Source organism: Acartia tonsa, chromosome 2 (genome assembly GCF_053477335.1).
Source record: "Acartia tonsa isolate MP-2025a chromosome 2, ASM5347733v1, whole genome shotgun sequence".
NCBI lineage: Eukaryota > Metazoa > Arthropoda > Copepoda > Calanoida > Acartiidae > Acartia > Acartia tonsa.
Window position 1 is genome coordinate 61919313 of NC_137261.1, and position 22950 is coordinate 61942262.

The 22950-nt window shown below is 32.1% G+C and overlaps 1 protein-coding gene and 1 long non-coding RNA gene across 2 annotated transcripts; both read left to right on the forward strand.

The window, feature by feature from the left end:
* Window positions 1-2786: 2786 nt before the first annotated feature.
* On the forward strand, window positions 2787-15976 carry LOC145312654 (glutamate receptor ionotropic, kainate 4-like). Its single transcript, XM_080151915.1, has 8 exons — window positions 2787-2874; window positions 3173-3176; window positions 4151-4229; window positions 4762-4862; window positions 7514-7632; window positions 8853-8932; window positions 9667-9719; window positions 15880-15976. Exons 1-8 carry the CDS (start codon window positions 2787-2789, stop codon window positions 15974-15976), a joined length of 621 nt encoding a protein of 206 aa, XP_080008041.1.
* A 1557-nt stretch (window positions 15977-17533) lies between these two features.
* Window positions 17534-18841, forward strand: LOC145312890 (uncharacterized). Its single transcript, XR_013877165.1, has 3 exons — window positions 17534-17612; window positions 18043-18099; window positions 18693-18841. It is a non-coding gene; the product is annotated as an uncharacterized LOC145312890 (long non-coding RNA).
* Window positions 18842-22950: the final 4109 nt, after the last annotated feature.

Sequence of the window (22950 nt, forward strand, 5' to 3'; positions counted from 1 at the left end):
GTAATATCTAATAAACAAAATGAAAACATACGAAATAGCTAAATAGTATAAAAATCTGTTATATTTCATGTAGGTTAGTTAAAATAAATTTTTAAATGTCAATTTTATTGTTTTATATTCATATAATTGATATTATTCTTTCAGCCTACTCTTTATGTTTCTTCGTGTGTGTGTGTGTGTGTGTGTGTGTCCCTATGCATTCGCGCCTTGTAACCTTGTTATTTCGTAGCGTAGAGTGAGGAGAAACAAGAATACACACACACACATTCAAACACACAAACAAATGCATCCTTATAAAAATATGCCATAATTTTATTAGCCTCTAGTAAGATGAAATAACAATGATTTAAAATATTTTCTAAATGAATAAAATCAAGAAAATTTAGATAAAATAATCAAGATATTAAAAATTAAAAACGCGCAAATTTGAAATTTGCAGCTGGTGAAAAACTGGTTATACTTACAAAAATTTTTACTTCACATGATATTTAGCCAATGCAATTGTCTACAAAAAAGTATTTCAGAGTCTTCTTGATTTGACAACTCCTTCCCGCCCTAAATGTCCAATAAATCCTCGGGAACGGCAAAAATCAGACTTTAAAGGTCATTTTAACGGTCTTTGACCTTCGAGGTCATGTATTTTTTTTTTCATAAATGGACTCCCTGACCCATAAAACCCCTAATTTGCTGTATTGGGCATTAAAATCGGCCAAAAGACGGCTGAAAACGAATTGTTGACCCAAAACTGCGTTTTCAGACCAGTGTGCAATGGATTAAAAAGGTTAACCTTTACAGTGAAGCTTCTTGTAGGTCCATGGAAGGTTTATAACTATTTTTGGGTGGGTTCTCTCCACTCTTTCCAGAGAAAATTTAATGATAACAAATATCTCCCCCCCTCCTACAAAAAAAATAACCTAATTGTCACATGATTCATCATACCATCCATAGCTATCCATTACAGACGTACAGACGTAATTTAATTATAGAAAATTTTGTATTTTATCAATATCCACTTAAATGAATATAATTGATCACATATTATGACACAAGCTAGAATTAGAATAGGTCCAATTAGTGGTATATAAAGAAAATATTGGATCTAGTGCAGTTCACGGTATAATGTTCATGGGATCAATAATCTACAATAAATCTATGAGTTTTAAAGACTGCTAGCGGCCAAACGGCTGAACCTTTATATTATATTAGTAAAAAATTTTAACTGACAAAAAATCATTAATTTCCATGACTCCATAAATGCGCGAGGAAGACTTTTTTAACGCGTGTTTTTATCAAGCTTTCCCTGTGCATCATTGGATCTTCTCATGCAGCTTATAACGGGGTACGGTAATATCATGTACGTTCAGCCGTTTGACAGCTACATGCTTTTAAAGTTAATAGATTTTTGAAGAAAATCTTTCCGAGGAACATTTTTGACAAAGCCCAAATTGTGCTAAAATTGGGTCAAAAATTATCCATGTGACGTAATAAAATAAGGGAGATGAGAGAAGAAGTGGGAAAGAAAACTCTTTAAAAAAAGGGGTTTTCCTCATTTTTATTACGTCACATAGATTACTTTTGACACAATTTTAACACAATTTGGGCTTTGTAAACATTTTTCTGTGAACTGCACTGGATCCAAAATATTTTGACATGTTATTGGTTTAGTTATTTTAGTAGTTTATGCATAATGGAGAGTAATGCTTCGAACATTACCATTTGGATGGTTAAGGTGGTATTTTGAGTAGCGAAGCAACTCTATAACTTAGATCTTTTGGAATAATACACGGCACCGTTGTTGAAATGAGACTAACAAAGGAAAAACACACAGCTCAATTGTAGTTCTTTTCGTCATCAACTTAACAACAGATATATAGTACAGATGTATATACAGATAACTACCTACCCCCTTTTTCCAATGACTTTTATAGTCTGCTAGGAAATTGTTAGGTTTTGTTAATATTCCCGACACAATTGGTTGATTTTCAAAGGCCAAATTGAGAGTCGGCACAAGGTCATTGGGATAGAGAAATACAGTCATTTCACCCTCTAGTTACCCCTCTTGTGTTTTACTCTAATGAGCCAAATGGACGAAGCCCATTTTGTTCCGAATTTGTATCACTTTTGAAAAGTGCGACTCCAGTTACGTCACATTTTTCTTTCCCGAAAAAGGGAAGGGGGGAAGAAAAAAGAGATGAGAGAAAAGGGGGTTTTCCCCATCTCTTTTGAAGAGATTTTCTCCCCCCCTTTTAGTATTTTAGTATGCACCATTTCTGATGGAAAATGAATTTAGTAACCAAAGGTAAATTTATTAAAAAGAATTATTTGAAAACTTAAAAGAATTTAAAAGTTCAGTAAAAAGACATAAAAATATAGAAAGCATAAAAAATTTCATACTATAAGATAAAAAAAAAACATCGTAGCTACCAAAAATCTTATTTGAATACACTTTAGAGTTATGGATGCATTCAAGGGCGTGCATAAGTTGGGATGCACTCACCCCCCTAGGCAAGGGGGATGGATATACCCTTTACGTCCCTTCAACAAACCACCCTAAAATAGATTAAAAAAAAAGTTACACACCCATTTAGTTTAAGGGGGGTTGTTAATGGTAAACAGCTAAAAATAACAATCCTCTTATTGTATGTAAAGCTAATATTCCCCTCGATTTTGGTTTAAAGGGGGATGTAAAATATTTACGACTCCCTGGCCTCCCCCCCTTGACAAACTCCTGTGCACACCACTGGATGAATATGTTTAGATATCAAGGTTATATGTATGATGTAGCAATGACGTTAGTTGACCGACTAAACACCTCCTATACATTGAAAGTGTATGATGGGTATGATGTCAACATTAGCTACGATCAGATTCTAGGTAATTTTTAAAATTCTAGCGCTTCTATAATTAGGATAGGTCTGTTTGTTTTTAGACAACTTTTTGTATCATATAATTGTCCTATTCATCTGATTTTTTTAAATAATAAAATCTCAAAAGCATGCATCTCTATAATTAGATACTAAAAAAAGAAAGACTTACAAATTAATTTTCTACTTATTCAATTCTGACTCTATAGAAAAGTTATTAAAATCGAAGCTTTTCTATAATTAGGTTCGGGGTGTCCGTCCGTACATCAGTTTCACCTGCCTAAAATAACTTTGTTTTGTTAAATTAGGCAGGTTAGAATTGTAGAATCGATTTCAAACTTTGTATGGTGATTCCTGTAGTAGATAGGATAGCAACTCTATAATCGTTATCAGAATGTCCGTACGTCCATTTCGAATATGTTGATTTTCACCTTTTTTTAAATCAAATTTTTATGTTATATAATTATCCGGTTGATCTGATTTTTTGAAATACTGATTCCTAGGAAACCAAAGTACAATTACATAAGAAAAGCATCTCTATAATCAAGTCCTAAAAATGTAAGTAGGTCCTTTATTTAATCAGTTTTTCAACAATTTTACTTAAAATTTTGTTTGGACTTTTATACATTTATATTCTGATTATTCAGTTCTGACACTACAAAAGTGTTAATGTTCGTTTATCCTACCGTTTCAGAGCTTAGCTTTTATGGATGTTGTCATCCTTTGCTTGGATGTTGCACCAGATTTTCTTGTTCTCCATTAAAGTGAAACTCGCAGCAACACCTCGTTTACCATAACACCCCCCCCCCCCCCACACCGTTCTACTAGATGAACGAACTGATCAATACATGAGCTTAAAGCTAAATTGACGACAATATATCCACGAATACCCTGTATCCATTTTCATAGATTCTATCCTGGATAACAAGACAATATTTGTGGCAGATACAACCATCAAAAAACACAGGAACAATTTATATTCAACACGATAATATATTTGTCATTCAATTCATCTAAGATTGTCGTATACATGATATCAGAGTAAAGGCTTATTTCTAGTAACGAAGCTATTCTATAGTTACTTTCCGACTGTTTGTCAGTCATCCCATAAATCTATAGAAGAAATTTGAAATGCACAACTGAAATTTTCATTTAAAAATCCTATTTCCTGTGCGCATCTAGTCTTTACAATCTTTCGTCCGTAGGTATTTTAATTTTTTTGGGCTTTGCTTCTTATATTTGTTGTTATCCTTGTTATATCTGTTTAGTTAAATAAAATTGTTAAGAAATGATAAAAATCTGGATGTATCTCTGCCTATCCTTACAACTGGACTTAGCTTGATTTCAAGAAAGCTACACCACGAGGTTGCAATTTATTAAACAAGTCCCCAAAGTTTTTTATTCGTTGGTGTAACAACTTTTATTGAATTTAATTGAATGTTTCCATAAAATGAGTGCCCAAACGTTTCAACCACTAATTTTAATCTTCTTAAGGGGTAACTTTGTTTTTGTGTATCATCATTGGGGATGTATATAAATTTATCGGTGATTCTAATTTCCATTTAGTTCTAGCTTAGAGTATTCAAAACCAGTTTTATCTAGAAAAATTACAACAATTTAGCTAGGGCAATATAAACAGAATTAAGTAATGGCTCTAAGAAAAAGGTAAGGGGGTGGAAGGGAAGAATCTTTATTTTAGCCCGCTGCAAAATTCACTTTCTTAGAGAACATGATATCTGGTGAAAATAATTTTTAAAATAATAACAAAATTCTATTAATATTGGGTAGAAAAACAGAGCTTATTAGAATAGTTACTAACAGAAGTATAACAGTAGAGTGTTTTTTTTTGTTTTGTTAACAAAGACTTCAAAGTACTAATAACTCCAATATTTTCCAGGTAAAACCTTACAATTTTCTGGCCCCACTGAGTGTTGAGGTCTGGCTGAGTATCTTCTTGGCATTTCTCTGCTTCTCTGCACTGCTGTTCTTGGTCAACAGGTTTCATCAGAGGGATATAAAGGGAATCCCTTTAAGGGATAAGACAATGGCTGATAAATTGATGTACATTCCCAATTGTCCTAAATTACCCCTTCTGTAGATTTAACTAAGTGTTTGAAACGTTTGCACACTCTACTAAATGAACCAACCAATCAAAGCTCACTTAAGTCCCCAAAGTTGCCAACGAATAAGAAAACGTTATTATAGGACTTTGGAGACCAGAGTAATAAACAGCTCATTGTCCCCTCTCTCTCTGGGTTTTATAAAGTTTGGAGAATAAATGTATACGCAAAGATGTATAACCCAGACAATTACTTGGTTCAAGTTGTGGGGACCTTTTTTTTGTCTGCTAGCAAATTGTTTTCTGTTCTTTTGTAGCAGTGTTAGTATTTATGACAATGCTATTGGCTGATATTAAAAAATACAATTAAAAGTCGATCGGCACTGGGTCTCCACCCCGTGGACATACAGCCCTTTCCCTCTATTCTTTTACTTTACTATGTAAAACAAAGTCATACAGAATATATGTTTTAGCAAAGTTAGTTTTTAACAAGGACAAAGGAAGTTCTTTCTGGTCAACAATTCTAGGAAAATCACGAAACCTACTCTGGAAACCTTCTAGGGTACAGAGCTAAAAAGAAGGTGCAACATACTTGTATTTTGTAGTATTGTTCAATTCAGAAAGTATAAATCATAAGCTATCACCAAACCTCAACCGTCTGTTTACAGAATCAAAACAAAGGCTTCTTACTAAACAATTTAGAATTAGGGAGATTTAAAAAATACTTTATAATAATTCCTGAAATTAAAATCTTTACATTTTTTTCTTATTCATGATATTTGTAACTGTTTACAAACAAAAACAAAATATTTTAACAAATTTTTAATCAAAAGCACTTTGATCAACCCCTCGAGGCAGGTTAAAGCAAAAGTTTCAAAATGATTTAATAACTAAAAAATATCTCACTATATGAATCTATAAAAAATGAAATTGGACAAATTCAACACTAACGAATTGGATCTTTACTGAAAAATTGAAAATAATTAGAAAATAATCTAACTTATGCCTAAAGCTTAAAATTAAATTCATTGTTCATTACTTATTAAACAAGGATGACACCATCTATGAGAACAAAGCTCTGAAACGGTAGGACAAATGGACATTAACACTTGAAGAATGTCAGAACTGAATAATCAGAATATAAATGTATAAGAGTCGAAGCAAAATTGTAAGTAAAAACTGCTTGATACAGGATAATGTTTATGGACATACTCACATTTCTAGGACATAATTATAGAGTTGCTTCGCTTATAATAATGTACTTTGTTGTCACAGAATTCACATAAAAATTTGTCCATGTTTAAAATGGACATACGGACATTCTGGTAATGATTATGGAAGTGCTCCGCTTTCTAAATCATACCTACTACAGGAATCACCTGCAAAGTTTTAAAATGATTGGACAATTCTAACATGCCTATGGACTGACCAATCCTAATAAGAAAAGCTTCTCTTTGAAAAAAAAATAACCCTAAAATATAAAATACTAAATTCAATTTGAAGATCGACTTAATCTAAAATAAGCATAAAAAAGCATATATTGGGGCTTTTACCACAAAGTTACCTATCAAGCACTGTTCCCTCCTTTTTAATTTTTTTTTTTTTTTGTTACCTTTGCTATACCAAAAGGAGTAGTTCCCCTTTGATCATTTTCAATTTGCTTTTACATTAATGGTAGGGAAATAGTGGGGCTCTGTGCTCTACAAGGCACTTTGGGGGAAATTACCCATATTTTAAATGATTAAAAAAGTTTGTAAGTTGTAATATTCAGAGAAGATTAGTAGTTTTTAGGTTTAATTATTGCAGTACTTAATAAATCATGATTTCAGGGAAGCTTTTTTATTTTACTTCCCTAATTCGCCACTTTCCTCCAACGTGTTTAGACATTAGATACAAGAAGTTGCCAAGAAAGTCAAAATTAAACTACAACAAATATCGGATCTATAGTATAGATGTATATACAGACAACTACCTCCCTTCCTTTTTCAATGACCTTTTTCGTCTGCTTCTAAATTATTTCCTGCTACTTGGCTGTGCTAATATAAGCGACACCATTGGTTGATTTTCTATGACCTAATAAAAAGGTTGCACAAGGCGGTTGCGATGGAGAGATACAGTTACTTAACCCTTTCTCCCTCTAGTGGTTTATTCTAATGTATTATACATTGAAAATCATTTGTAATATTATAGCAATGAAATAAACATTTTGAAAAGCGAAGCTTTTCTTTAATTATGGTAGATTCGTCCAAACGTCTGTCCGTCTGTGTGTATGTTTATCCATTCCCTGCAACTAAATGTCCGTATTTAACAAATAGCCGATTTTGTTTATTTAGTTATGTAAGAATTGGTTTATAACTTAAATAAATTGCATTCTGATTCCTAAAACAGTTAAGTACGATTTAGAATCCTTTAGAATTATCCTATTTATCTGGTTTTTGGAACAACAATTCCTAGGACAACAATATACAACATTTCAAGCAATATCTTGCTCATACACAACGTTTTCACACTCCACAAGTGTTCAAAAAGTTAGTTTGATTTTGCAAATGTTTTCAGATTGGTTTTTTTTTATCATTTACTACATTTTTAGAAGCTGGATAAGTAAACTGTTGATAGCGACCTGGTGGACTTTTCAAATATTTATCTTCAACTCGTATGTGACAAAGCTGGCGGCTACAACAACTATCACTGAGATCAACAACAATCTAAGTATATCATTACTGGGAGGGAGGGGACATTGGGCTGTTTATTACACTAGTACCAAGAGTCTTATTTACTAGCTCAACAACTTTGGACACTTTTATTGAATTTGATTATTTTGTTCATTGAATTGAACACAGTAATAGTGTCTGACTGATTATGACGTAACAAAAAAAATTAGCCAATGAGAGGCCACTATAAATTTTACCATTGGTCAATAACAGCCTCTCATTGGCTATTTTTTTTGTTACGTCATAATCAGTCAGACACTATTACTGTGTTCATTGAATTGAGTGTCGAAATATTTTAACCACTAATTATAATCTTAAAAAGTTGTAATTTGGTGTATCAACATGGGGGATGTACTTTAATTTATCAAAAATTATCTTATTGTACTAGCTAAACTTTAAAAAATAATATTTTTAAAACAGTAATTGAAAATATATTATAAATTGAAATGTTTATCCTAAAGTAGTTAGGTTTCTTGTCTGAAGCTTTAGTTTTAAAATGATACTAAACTGATTTAGTTCTTCTTTTTAGGGAAGTTTCATAACGGTCCAAGGAGTGTTTTAAGCTATTTAGGCTATTTTATTTAAAGATTCAAACCTTGGGATAGTTTAAGGCTAGTTTACGGCCCCCTTCTTACCAATTAAATACATATCCTCTAGATGATAGGGGCGCAGCTGCTAGTAACAAATATATTGGACACAAAACAATTATTTGTTATTTAGAATCATTGGAGGACATTCTGGCTAGACCAGAATACAATTTTGGTTGTATCAAAGGTGGAAATACAAACAATACATATTGCACAGAAATCATATAATTGTTTTTTTTAGTATCATTGGAGGACCTGCTGACTAGGCCGGAATACAATTTTAGTTGTATCAAAGGTGGAAAAACGAACGACACATATTGCACAGAAATCATATGATTGTTATTTAGAATCATTGGAGGACTTGCTGGAAATACAAACAATACATATTGTTTAGAAATCCTATAATTATTTTTTTAGAATCATTGAAGGACATTCTGAATAGAACAGAATACAATTTTGGTTGTATCAAAGGTGGAAATACAAACAACACATATTGCACAGAAATCATATAATTGTTTTTTTCAGTATCATTGGAGGACCTGCTGACTAGGCTGGAATACAATTTTAGTTGTATCAAAGGTGGAAATACGAACGACACATATTGCACAGAAATCATATAATTGTTATTTAGAATCATTGGAGGACTTGCTGACTAGGCCGGAATACAATTTTGGTTGTATCAAAGGTGGTAATACAGACAACACAATTCAGGTAAGGTGAATGAACAGTGTAATGTTTTATAGTTTTTTTTTATGGATATTGATTTATTGCTCATGTTTAACCAGGGCTCAGCAGCCATGTATAAGCGCCAGTGAAATCATCATACTATAACTTTAAATTCAGCTCAATGTCTAAACCTGTTCCTAAACAAACAATCCATCTTTTAAGAATTATTTGCACAAAATTGGGTTATGCACAGCTGCCAAGCCATGGTTTTTTTTTTATTTTGAATTATTGGTAAGATTAACTACTCATTTGAATCATTATTGGTTATTGGGTTTACCCTTTATTGTACTTTGCATTATGCTTGCACTCAAAGTTTTTTATAAACACAATTTATCCTTTACTGCCTTAAAACTTTGGGTGCATTTACCAAATATGGTTTGGTTGGTTCAAATTTTTCCACCAATAATTCATAAAAGAAATAATTATATTTATATAAGTAAGCATGTGCATCAATAAATTATCTGTTATCTTATCCCTTGAGATCCCTGAATTTACAAGAATACTAAAGCTAATTCAATGTTTATGTCGGTTACTTAACCCTTAAGGGTTGGAGGGGGGGGGGGGCAGCCGTAGAACGCCGACCCATGTGGTTTTTTTTATATCATCTATCTATTTTTAGCCCACTAGCTCTAATAGGAGCTCTGATAATAGGGGAGGTTTCAACGCCCTCCCCCCCCCCCAACTGTTTAAGATACTAAAAATGTTTTCTTTTTAATTAGTCCTCAGAAAATCTGCTATTGAAAACAGCTTATGAACAAATGCAGAAAAATCCGTAAGTAATTCAATACATATAAATTAGAACACAGTAAAAGTGTCTGACTGATTATGACGTAACAAAAAAAATTAGCCAATGAGAGGCCATTATTGACCAATGGTAAAATTTATAGTGGCCTCTCATTAGCTAATTTTTTTTGTTACGTCATAATCAGTCAGACACTTTTAAAAAATGGATAAAAAAAGGTGAAGTTCTTTCACATAAAGTGAGTGTTGAGCATTATAAAACCTACGTTCTTTTTAGTAGCGAAGCTGATATTTAATTTAAAATGTCTGGCTGTCTGTCTGTCTGAAACATTTTAGGAAAACATAATTTTATCGGCTCCTATTAAAGGTAGATGGAACATAATGTCAACATTCCTAACAATATAGAGCATAGGTACAAAATACCCTTGGCGGTCAGACTGCTTTTATTATTTTACATAAATTCTTATAGATTTTTGAAAGACAAAATCAAAATTAAATTTTTTATAGTCCCAAGGGATTTTTGTGTTTATAGATGAAAGGACAGGTAGATTTTTTCTCGTATTCATTTGAATCCGGTGGATAGGAACCGGTTCTCATCCATATGAAAAAACTATGTCTAGCATCGTATTATCCAGTTTTCTACGAATATAGAAATGTACAATCATAAGATTAAAACTAGTTTTTTTAGCCGGTGCCTTTGGCACCTCGGGGCTAAAAAAACTAGTTTTAATCTTGTAATTGTACATTCTATAACCGCGGAAAGCCGTTTATAATATAATAAGTATAAGTATAAAAAAATCATTTGTTTTTAATCATAAAGTATGTATTTTTTTTGACCGTCAAGACTGTCAGTCATCATGGAAAATATAGATATTATAGATATGAAAATACGGTACTTGCTTACATGTAGTAGACTGGAGCACCGAAACCCCCCCCCCCCGCTTAGTTTTGACAAAAATCAAAAATAAGGGGGGGGTAGTTTTTTAATGTCTGGAAAACGGCAAGGAGGAAAAAAGCTCAGCAAGGCAAAGACTTAACCCCCCCCCTTAATTTTGCGCAAAATTAAAACCTTTTACTGGCCCCCCTCCTCCTTATTTTCATTTTCTGTTCAGGGATACATCAATTACTAAAATCAGTCAATAAATAAGGAAATTATGCCCCAAAACATGAATATCCCTGTAATAAGGTTTCCCCTCTGGTATACTGGATTTACTTGATTTACCTCACTCAACTTTCTGGCGTGTTGTACAGTGAAAAAACTACCCCCCCCTTATTTTTGATTTTCTTCAAAATTAAGGGGGGGGTTAAAAACTACCCCCCCCTTATTTTTGATTTTTGTCAAAACTAAGCGGGGGGTTAAAAAACTACCCCCCCTTATTTTTGATTTTTGTCAAAACTAAGCGGGGGGGGGGGGGTTTTCGGTGCTCCGGTCTTCACATGTAAGCAAGCACCGAAAATACATGAGAAAAGTTTTGATATTTTTTTCTAATTAACCTATTCTTTAAACAAATGCTCTTTAAATCTCCTTGTCCGTATTCTTATCTATGTTTTTTTGTGCTTTGCTACTTATGGATGTAGTCTTCCTTGTTTTCCTATACCTAACCCCTGTGAGAGGCCTCATTCCTGCCGTGCTCTAACCCTGCATGGCCACCCAATATCCAATATAACCTACCCTAGCAAGCAATACAAATACATAGAAATGCATCCCTCTTATTTTTAATCTATTGAAAAGTACGGAGGGAGGTTATCATTGCTCAAGAAAGCCCTGAAATTCTATCATCAATAATACAAAGTAGCTTGATGTCTGTCTGTCCGTCCGTCCGTCTGAAGCTTAAGATCTCGGTAACCACTAAACCGATCGGATTCTACTCTTCAGGGTATATACCTATTGGTCCTGTGGTGGTTTTAAGCTATCTTCTCCCCAAAATAAAAAATTCCACCCCCGATTCTTTTTTCTTGCGGAGAAGATAGATTTTTTTTCTTATGGAGAAGTTCCATTTTTTTCTTTTGGAGAAATTTCATTTTTTTTCTTATGGAGAAGTTAGATTTTTTTCTTATGGAGAAGTTAGTTCACATAAAACTACTAGCGGCAGCACCAGTAGTAGTTCATTTTTTTTTAATTACCTCTTGGGGCAAAGCCCCTAGAGGCTAGGGGCAAAGCCGCTAGTTCTATTCAAAACGTTAGAATTAAAAATTTTAAAAATTACTAAATTTGACTTAACAAACACCACATTATATTGATTATCCATAAGAGGAGGCAAATATTCAATTATTATACTAAATATAAAATTAATTTTCTATATGTAAGGCAAACAATTATGAAATTAAATGTTTGTATTTAAGTCAAAATGAAAAAAGTCACAGACTAAAAGTATTTTGTATTGAGGAAAATAAAATAGAAAAAAATAGGAATATACACCTTATTTTTATATAGTAAGAGATTTGTTGATATTTTTTATAAATGTAGTCAAAACCATTTTAAATATTCTTTTAAAAGTAAAGTTTCTTTTCTAATAATATTAATATTAATAAAATACAGTGTTTTTTTTATGAGAACTTTTTTGAAAGCAATTTACCCCACTTATAGTTATCAGAATTTAATGATTAATGGCTTATTTTCTTCGTTTTTTAAGGCAATTAATAGAACAACAAAAAAATATTTCAGTTTTTATTTAAAAAGTACAGTAAAATCTAAAATTCAAAACTTAGGTGTCAACATATAAAAATGGTTTTAGCGCATTTTTCTTTAAAAAATGGATTTTCTGTAGTCGACTTTGGGGGGCCAGTACTCCCTCCCTGGTTGAGATATGACCTTCAAACTTTGATATGTTCTAGTACATGTCCCTAATAGTATCTGTATACTTATTATCTTAGCTCTATATCTCAACTTTGAAGTGTTTAGCAGCCATTCTTGCAAAAGGTTGATTATTTGAGCAAAAGAAAAAGGTGCTAAAACCATTTTTAGATGTTGACACCTAGGTTTTGAATTTTAGATTTTACTGTACTTTTTAATACAAAATGAAATATTTTTTTTTGTTCTATTAATTGCCTTAAAAAACGAAGAAAATAAGCCATTAATCATTAAATTCTGATAACTATAAGTGGGGTAAAATTGCTTTCAAAAAAGTTCTCATAAAAAAAAACACACTGTATTATGTATTATTTAAATCTAAAACATTGCTTCAAAACCAAAAGAAAAAAAATCCAAAAAAATATTTTAAGTAAAAAGACTATACCCTCAACTTTGCTCAAAGTCAAAATACAAATATTAAACATGAAGTAAAATTCCTATATTTTTAAGTTGGACCATTCATCGCCCAGCCCCACCTAAGGAAATATAATTAGAAACTAGATATGCTAATGATGTAATTATAATTCTGTTTAATACGAACCTCTATACATTGCCTCTTTGTAATAGAACTATCTATACTAAACAATGTGTTTTTACCCACATATGAGATATCATTATTCCAATATTTAACTATTTGACATCACAAAAACTAGGCAAACATTTCATTAAAGCATTTTTATATGAAAATGTTGAGTAGGCTACAAACTTAGCTTTAGGGTGTTGCTTGCATTAAATTTCTTGACTAAGTTTGAATATTCAATTTCTTCATTAACATTACATTATTTGGTTATAGACACAGACTTTTATCTCAATTCTGTGGCTGCAATCATCAAAAGAATACTTTAATGTAAAAACACATACTAAAATCTGCCAAAAGAGCATTACTTTTTACAATGAATCTTAATGTCAGACTTCTATTTCAAATTGGTGCCTTATGTTTGTTCATCTTTCAAGCTTTGAATGCTTTCCAGAAGTATCTTGAATATCCAGTTGTAGTTCAAACTTCTGAAGAAAAAATAAGCAAAGATACCAAAACCGTATTTCATATATGTAAAAATTCACAAGGCTTTGATTTTGGAAAGGCAAAAGAGTTGGGATATCCAGCATATTATTTGTTTCTAGGAGGTATTTCAAGTGCAACTGATATACCAACATGGAAAGGAAAAGATAATAACCTGACATATGAGAAACTTTCAGACATACTGTTTGACAAAGACTTCAGCGATGTAGAAGTAAATGAAAGAACACAACGTTTCTTTTTATTCCATGATTTTTACTGTCTGAAAACAGCAATACCAACTGGAAAGAAATTAATTGTTACAACTAAGAGGAAAGCTCTGCTAATGTTTCCCAAACATGAAACTACTGAATTAAAAATTGCAAGTAAGATAACCCCACAATCAATGCTTGCCCTAGATGTCAGTAATGAAACTACCCACTACTGGAGATACAAACTTTCATTTGAAGTACACGATGACAGCATTTATGAGGGTACTACCTGTGTTGACTATAGAAAACTTGACGAGGAATATGGTGACTGTCTTTACAAAGCCTTTAAGCAATATGCTTATTCAACATATGGTTGTTACCCTCCATGGATTGGTGATCTAGGAGATAAAGTTTGTGAGACAGATTTGACACCGCATAGAATTGAGAATGGTAGATATGAGAATTTTCTTCAAGATTTGGATACTATAATTGATGGAGATAACATTGAAATGATGAAGCAATGTCCCCGCCCATGTTATACAGTTACAGCAAACCTTGATGAGCCATTGCATACGGTTAATGTATATGACTTTTCATATGCTCTGATATCTAATGAAGCAGAGACAGCAACAGTGTACAAACCTGCCTACAGCTACGACTTCTTTGCACTGATTACGGAACTTGGTAGTAGTTTGGGACTTTGGCTAGGTATTTAGTATTTTACAAATAATTCAAAATACATATATGAGGTACATAATAATGTTCTGATAAGCAAATCAAGTAATTTATAATATTATTCTAGGATTATCTGCTGTAAGCTTTTTTGATTTAATTGCAACACAATGGATGAGGATCAAAGGAATTATCTGCAGTGTGACAAGATGCAAGGATGCAAATTAGACCCTAATTTCAACACAGATCTAAAGTTCAACATCATAATTTATTTTGGAATTTGTATAAGTCTGTGCTGAAGCTCAGCACCAAAACAATTATTGGATTTGGGCGTCATAGCTCAGTGGTAACGTACTGAGTTACGGTGATGAGAATTCAAGTTCAAGTCACCATGTGGTAACTCGAATTTCTCATTCGTAATTCATTCATACAACTTCCCCTTGGTTATGTAAGAAGGGTGATGATTGGGTATTTTGGATAATCAATAGTTAAGTACATAATATCAGTATAACCCTTACCCAAGCTACTCTGTGGAGAGCGTCATTCATTATGGTGACTTAATTTGGGACACCTGCCATACTTGGTGAGGGTGAGGTAATAAAGTGTAGGTCCCTTGAGACAGCGGGTCAAGTACTTGTACTGGAGCGTGGACCTTGAGCTGGCACTGGTGCTAGCATACAAAAGTGTCTCGTCCTACTCCAACACTAAGAAACTATGGCTACACACACACACTGAAATAATTTTTTATGTTTTGTGGGTGATGTTAGCACATCCGTTAACCAAAATGTTCACTTTAACCCCCTTCACTCTTTGGAGGGGGGGGGGGGGGATTTTTAACCACACAAAATGAAAGCTTAGAGTTTTATGAGAGAATATGTAAAAGGATATATCTAAAATTTTCACTTATTTAGTAAACCAAACCATGCTTAGATTAATTTTTATAGTAAATAATCTTTTTGAATATTTAAGAAGATCATTTGATCAAACAATGTGTGTAAGTATTTGTGTGCTTGTAATTATGAAAAAAATTTTAAATAAATAATTAAAGCAAAAAAAATGGAATTTTTGTCTTAGAATAGCACATCATGTTTTAAAGTTTTATTTCCATTATTTATTTAGACTTGATAGAAATAAATTTTTAACATCTTATTTTCTTTATTTTGTTTTTATATGAGAAAAGAAATTTTTTTCTTCAAATTATGTCAACAACTTCTTTTCCAAAGTATATTTTTATAACGAAGCTACTCTATAATTTAAAATGTCTGTCCATGTGTCTGTCCATCTTTTCATCTGTCTGTCTTCCCGTCTCTCTGTCTGTCTGTCTGTAGGTGAAACATGATTTTCTTGTCTCCTATTCAAGATACATGACTGAATCTTTCCTATCATTAAGAAGCATAATTAACCATAAAACATTGTTAGTTTTGCTTCGCTACCTATGAAAGTTCTCATACTTGTTTAGGTCTAGCTATGTTAATGATTATCCAAGTGGATTGGAGAGGGTGAAACAAGAAAATTATGTCATGATTCTTGAGGCTCCTTATGTCGATTATGAGTAAGATTTTATATTCCACAATGACTTTGAAACTGATTAATATCCAATGGATTCGAATTGGTTCTCAGCCATATTAACAAATCATGTATCGCATTGAAATCATAGACATTTTCTTCGAATAGTAAAATAAGAAATCAAAATCATGATACTATTTTTGGAATTAATCTTATAATTTATCGTTTACTATCCATGGAAAGCTGTCTATAATACTATGCAATAAATAAATATTTCTAAATTACTTACCTCCTGATTTTGAAAGAAAAAATTTTAGTATGAAATGGACTCCTAAATAATAATATTTAAATCCTATTTAAAATTCACAATAAAACAAGGATGACAACCTCCATAAAAGCACAGCTCTTAATTGAAAGGACAAACGAACATTAACACTTGTAGAGTGTCAGAACCAAATAAGCGGAATATTATTGAATAAGTCCAAACAAAAGTACGTACATTTGTCCCAAACTGATTAAATACATGATACTGTTTAAGGAAAAACTTACACTTTTAGGACTTGATTTTAGAGATGCTCTGCCTTTAACATTATAACTTGTTGTAATAGTAATCAGTATTAAAAAAATTTGATGAATCGGATAATTCTAATATACGAAAAATTGTTATCAAAAAAGTAAAAAAATCGGCATGTTTTTAATTATAGAAAAGCTTCGCTTTAAAAAAATATTTGAAAAATCTTTATTTTGAAACTGTCTAGAGTAAGTATGAACTGCAGCTTACAAAATCTTGGTAAACGACTGAACACCTTGTACTATGGAATCTACTTGGGGAGAGGATCCTCTCTACTGAAGCCTATCAACAATATTCTTCTAGGAAATAGTCTATTCTAATATATATTTATCGCATTGTATTATAGACAGCTGTCCGCGGATATGAAAATGAAAAATTATAAGATTAAACCAGTTAGCCACGATGGGTTATCAAAACTGGTAGTAATACCTCTAGAAAGTTGTTTGTAATACGAAGCTAAAAATTATATTTCAGTATGGTTGAGAACTGGTTCTAATCCAACGGATATTAATCGGTTTCAATACAAGAATAGTTATTTCTCGCATCGTATTATAGACAGCTTTCCGCGGATATAGAATGTACAAAAAAACTGGTTTTAATCTTATGATTGTACATTTCTATATTTGTAGAAAGCTGGATATAATACGATGCTAGACATAGTTTTTTCGTATGGATGAGAACCGGTTCCTATCCACCGGATTCGAATGAATACGAGAAATATGGAATCACACATTTTAAATGAGTGATAGGACAACAGATGATAATTATACATAATTAAACAAAAATAACCAGTTTGGGCATACTACAATTAGTATATCGTTATTTTTGGGGGTATAACGGGTTGTAAAATGACCTGCAAACAGAATTAGGTGGGTAGGGGACATCGGACTGTTTATCACACTAGTACCCAAAGTTTTATATTAGCGTTTTTGTATTCGTTGGCTGAACAACTTTGGAGACTTTTTATGAAATTTGATTGAGTATCCAAACGTTTTTAGTATCCACTAATTTTGTGTATCATCATAAGGGATGTACATCTATTTCTCGGCCATTGCCTTATCCCTTTAGATCCCTGAAACAGAATAGCTATTTGATTCCCATGAGAAGATCTAACAGTAAGTTTAAGATATCATTTTACTATCCATTCCTTTATCCACGAAAATCCCTTCAACTGCAGAACGAGTGCTTTAAAACAATATGCCTGTAACAACCTGCACTCCCCCCCCCCTCAACTACTCCCCACCTATTGTTTTGTTTAATTTAAAATTAATGTGATGGAGGTTTATTTTTTTGAAATTAATTAACCCATTCAAAAGACACTAACCCTGCGAGGGCTATGACCAAACAGTACCAAAACAACCTAACCTAACCTAAATAATTCCCATTCTGTTTTTTTTTCATTTTTTCTTCAAAAATAATAGGGGTGGGGGGGGGGGGGCGTTAGGTGCTAAATAAGAAAGAATTTTTCAGAGATATTTATTATAATAATTTATCTTTCAGTGTTTTATAATTAAAATTTTTTAATTATTTTAATTTAAATATAAGGGCAGTGGAGAATTAGAAAATTATTATGAAAAATGGATTTCACCTAAAAACTGTAAGGTTGGTTTTACGATGTTTTTCTATAATTAGGGTCAGTCGTCCGTACGTCTGTCTTTGCTTATGTATAAAACCAATGTTTTATACTCGTTAATTTAGGTATGTTTGAATTGTCCCATCAATTTCAAATATGCATGATGATTTCTTTCACAGCTAGGTCCGACATAGATAGTTTAGCAACTCTATAATCGATATCAGAAAGTCTGTACATCCAATTAAAACATATAGCTTCTGATTTTAGAGCTTCGCTTTTATGGATGTTGTCATCTTTGTATAAAAAAGAAAGAATACACAAAAACCAATATAATTAAAAATCAACAGATCTATATTATAGGTGTATATATAGATAACTACCTCCCTCCTTTATTCAATGACGTTTTCCGTCTGCTACCAAATTGTTTTTTTTGCTACTTGGCTGTGTTTATATAACCGACACTATTGGTTGATTTTCAATGAACCAATTGAGAGTTGGGACAGGAACACTGCGATGGGGAGATACAGTTACTTTCCAGTGCAGTGTTTTACTCTGATTGAAAATTAATAATATAAAACAACATCAACTCAAGAATTTTAAAGACTGTATATTTATAATCTAGGGTCAAGAAAATGGTCCCAAAAGTCTGAGTTTGAATGATTTATCAGGTAATAAAAGTAAAGCTCTGAAATAGAAGGACAAACGAACATTATCACTTGTTGAGTGTCATAACTGAACTATCAGAATATACATAAATGAATAAAAGTCAAAAGAAATTGCAAGTAAATTCATTGAAAAACTGCTTAAATACAGGATAATGTTTAAGGACAAACTTACATGTTTAGGTCTTGATCACACTACGCTATCATGCATAACTACTACAGAAATCACCATGTAAAGTTTGTAATCGATAAGACAATTCTAACATGCCTAAATTAACAAAAAGCTATACATTCCAGACGGACGGACGTACGGTCCTATCTTAATTTTAGAAAAAGAATTGCTATGAAATCCACACTATAAAGGAGAAACAAATCGGTTCAGCGGTTAGCGAGATTCTTCGGTACACACTGACTTTAACATAGCCTTTCTATAATTAGGGTCGGTCCGTCCGTCCGTCCATCTGTCACAAACGGATAGCTTTTTTCGTTAATTTAGGCATGTTAGAATTGTCCTATCGATTTTAAACTTTGCATGGTGATTCCTGTAGTAGTTAGTTACGATTTAGAAAGCGTAGCAACTCTATAATCATTACCAGATTGTCTGTACGTCCATTTTAAACATGTTGATTTTTTACTTTTTTAACAACAAATTTTTATGTGATTTAATTATCCGATTGATCTAATTTTTGGTATACTGATTCCTTGGACAACAAAGTACAATATTATAAGCGAAGCAACTCTTTAATCAAGTCCTAAAAATGTAATTATGTCCATAAACATTAACCTGTATCAAGCAGTTTTTCAACAAATTTCAACAAATACTTTTATATTCTGATTTTTCAGTCCTGACGCTATACAAGTGTTAATGTCCGTTTGTCCTACCGTTTCAGTGCTTCACTTTTATGGATGTTGTCATCCTTGTTTTATTTATTTTAGGAGTGTTCATGATTTTACTTATTGGAACCAGCATCACTGTTGTAGTTCTCATTCTTAAACTTATTTGGATTCAAATGTTTGAGAAAAAAATTGAATAAACTCAAAAGTAACATAATTTGATGTTTTATTATTTACCAGTGGCTACGCCCCTAGAAGTCTCTAGGGGCCCTTAAAATAGGGATGGAAGGTGAACCCCAACCCCTACTTTCAATTAGGTTTAAAAAGAAAAAGTAAATGAAATAAGGTGGGGTTGTTTTCTCTTGGGAGGGTGGAGATATCATCCCCTACAATAAATTTAAAAAAATTTCCTTGACCTATAAGAAGCTCTGCTTTACACTAAAGGAAATCCATATGGTTCATCGATTAGCAAGATCATTCACTACAGACAAAAAAAAAACACTTACTAGTTTATATAAAAGGATTATCATATATAGAACCCAGAACATCATCAGTCAATTGGAGCAACTCTTAAATCGTTACCAGAATGTCCGTACAACCATTTTAAACATGTTGATGATTAACTTTTTTAACATCAAATTTTTATGTGATAAAATCATCCGATTTTTCAGATTTTTGGAGTAAAGATTCCTGGAACAACAAAATATAATGTTATAGGCGAAGTATATCTAAAATCAAGTCCTTAAAGTGTTTATATGTCCTTAAAAATTATCCTGTATTTAAGCAGTTTTTGACCAAATTTACTAACAATTTTGTTTCTACTTTTGTTCATTTATATTATGATTTATGATTTCTGACACTCTACAAGTGCTAGTGTTCGTTAGTCCTACTATTTTAGAGCTTCCCTTTTATGGATGTTGTCATCCTTGTTTTTAAATAGAAATACACCTTTTAATAGAATATAATAGCATTATTTCTTAATTAAACAGAATTGTAAAAGTACTAAATAGATTACGCAAAGTTGAAACCACAAAAATATTAACCAACCAGCAACTAGCATTTTACAAGTAAGATAAATTTTATGCCTTTTGGAAAAGAGAAAATGTTTACTTTTTCCACCAATTCTCTTCTTGGGGAAAAGTAACAAGATATATATTTCTTTTTGAATTAGAAACCCTCTCTCTATTTTACTTAGTTCCTTTTCTCAAAGTGCTTACCGAGCAAAGAAACCATCTACTTAATTTTAGAATAAACTAAAAATAAGGGAAGGTCAATAATAGAAAAAAACAATTGACAAAGTATCCCTGGTGATAATGTTTATTCTTTCGCCCAAATAACCAATGGAAGGGAACATTTGTTAACCCCTTTTTAACCTAACCTAACTATTGCAATCTGTATATTTTCAGTATTGTTATACTTGATTAATTAGAGTAAAATACTAGAGAGAGAAAGGGTAAATAACTGTATCTCCCCATTGCATCTACCTTGTGCAACCTTTCCATTGGGTCATTGAAAATCAAACAATGGTGTCGCTTATATTAACACAGCCAAATAGCAGAAAATAATGTATAAACAGACCAAAAAAGGTCATTGAAAAGAAAGGGAGGTAGTTGACTGTATATACATTGATACTATAGATCTGTTCTTGATTAAATAAACCTCTACGTTGTTATTGGATTGAAGTGAAGCTTTCCTACAAAACCAGCAGATAACGATTCATCTGAAACTGTGACACTCCAGACATTATGTCACTTTTTGGGACATGACATAGGATATTTTTGTATTTACTTCCGTTTTCTCGCTGATTTCAAAGATTTTCTGAAGTCAAAGATCTACATAAAAAAGCTATCCATTAAGTGCAGTCAATTTTCACTAAAACCAATAAAAATTTTGGAATATAAGTGCAGTTGTAACCTTTTATTATATAAATAAGGATTTTAATTGCCTTTTATCTGAAAAGTGTATTTTATCCATGGGAAACGTCTAAAAACATCGGGTTTTATTATCTCAGTTCCTATCAGAGCTAGAGGGCTAGCAAGTCCCCTGTGTTATGATGAATTTTCGACCCTAAGTAAGTAAAGGTCAATTTTCGCTTCCTTCACCCTTTTATTTAACAACCTTTGTTTTTAGGTCCTTTTTTACTTAAAAATTTCAAATGGCTGTAATTTTTTTTTTGAAGCTAGAAGAAAATTTTTTTTGCAGAAAATGTTTAATTTTATGTAAATTTTATGTTTGAAATATCAAAACATAAATTTCAGTGGCCGCAGCTGTACTTGGCAGCTGCCAGCCGCCGCAGTCGGCGGGAAAACGGCGGCGGATCTTTATGAAATTTTAATACATTATGTAGACATGTAAGAAAAGCTTAAGTTTAAAATTTGAAATCTCTAAGTCAAAAATTGCGGCCACAGGAGCCTTTTAAAGATTTCTGGAGACCTGGAGGATCAGGACCTGCAGGATCATACCTGGAACCTGAAATTGACTTGAACACCTGTATTTAATATGAGGATGTACTACTAGAGGATATTTTAGTATTTTAGTAAGATAAAATGCTTTGTTTAAGTAAAAAAAATATTTTTGATCTTTACCTGGATGACCCTGCCAGGTTTGCTGGCATCCTGTGCCCGCCAGGATGGAGATATTAAAAAAATTCCAACTCTCAGTTATGTGTCATGCCTAAACTTAAAAAGTCAAGCAGTTTGGGCTCTTTATCTTTCACACACAGAAAATGAGATAGAAAAAACCCCCCCGAACGTTAAGGGTTAAGTGGAATTATTCTTTCTTATTTGGGGAAGAAAAGATGAAAAGGAAAGTGCGATTCCTATCAATTTAATATGATAAAATGATTTTTTAATTATGAATTATTATTTAGCTATCTTTAATAAAGTACCTACAATATCATTCAAAGGAAAAAAAAAATATTGACTCCACTTACTATCCATGGATGACAAGATTGCCAATGGTATTTTTGATGATGTCAAATATGCATGTAAAAAAACCGCGCAACCTTTAATTACAATCACGCAACTTTCAACCCACCAAATATGAATTCAATGTTATAAATTAGAATTAAAAGCCAGTCTGTTTATGAAAAGCCATTTCATGAAAACAATTATAGAACTATAATCCCTAAAATCTTTATTAATCACAACCACTTGCAAACAAAATAAATTATAGAGTAGTGAAAGTCATAAATATAGAAGAAGAAAAAACATTTTTTAAACTTTTATTTTTCCCCAATATACATATTATATAATACAAAATTTTTCTGGAATAATGTCGAGTTGGTATTAAGGAATAATACAGTTTTTCTTGTATTTTCTTATTGATTTGGAAGGTTGATGACTTGTTCTACTTCTTTAGTTATATTTTTTTCCTCAGTCAATA

Coding starts and splice junctions, on each gene's coding strand:
- LOC145312654 (XM_080151915.1), top strand. CDS start 2,787: ATGACGTTAGTTGACCGACTAAACACCTCCTATACATTGAAAGTGTAT. Junction 4,863..7,513: donor CTGCTGTTCTTGGTCAACAG/GTTTCATCAGAG, acceptor CTACATTTTTAG/AAGCTGGATAAGTAAACTGT. Junction 9,720..15,879: donor GAACAAATGCAGAAAAATCC/GTAAGTAATTCA, acceptor ATACTTGTTTAG/GTCTAGCTATGTTAATGATT.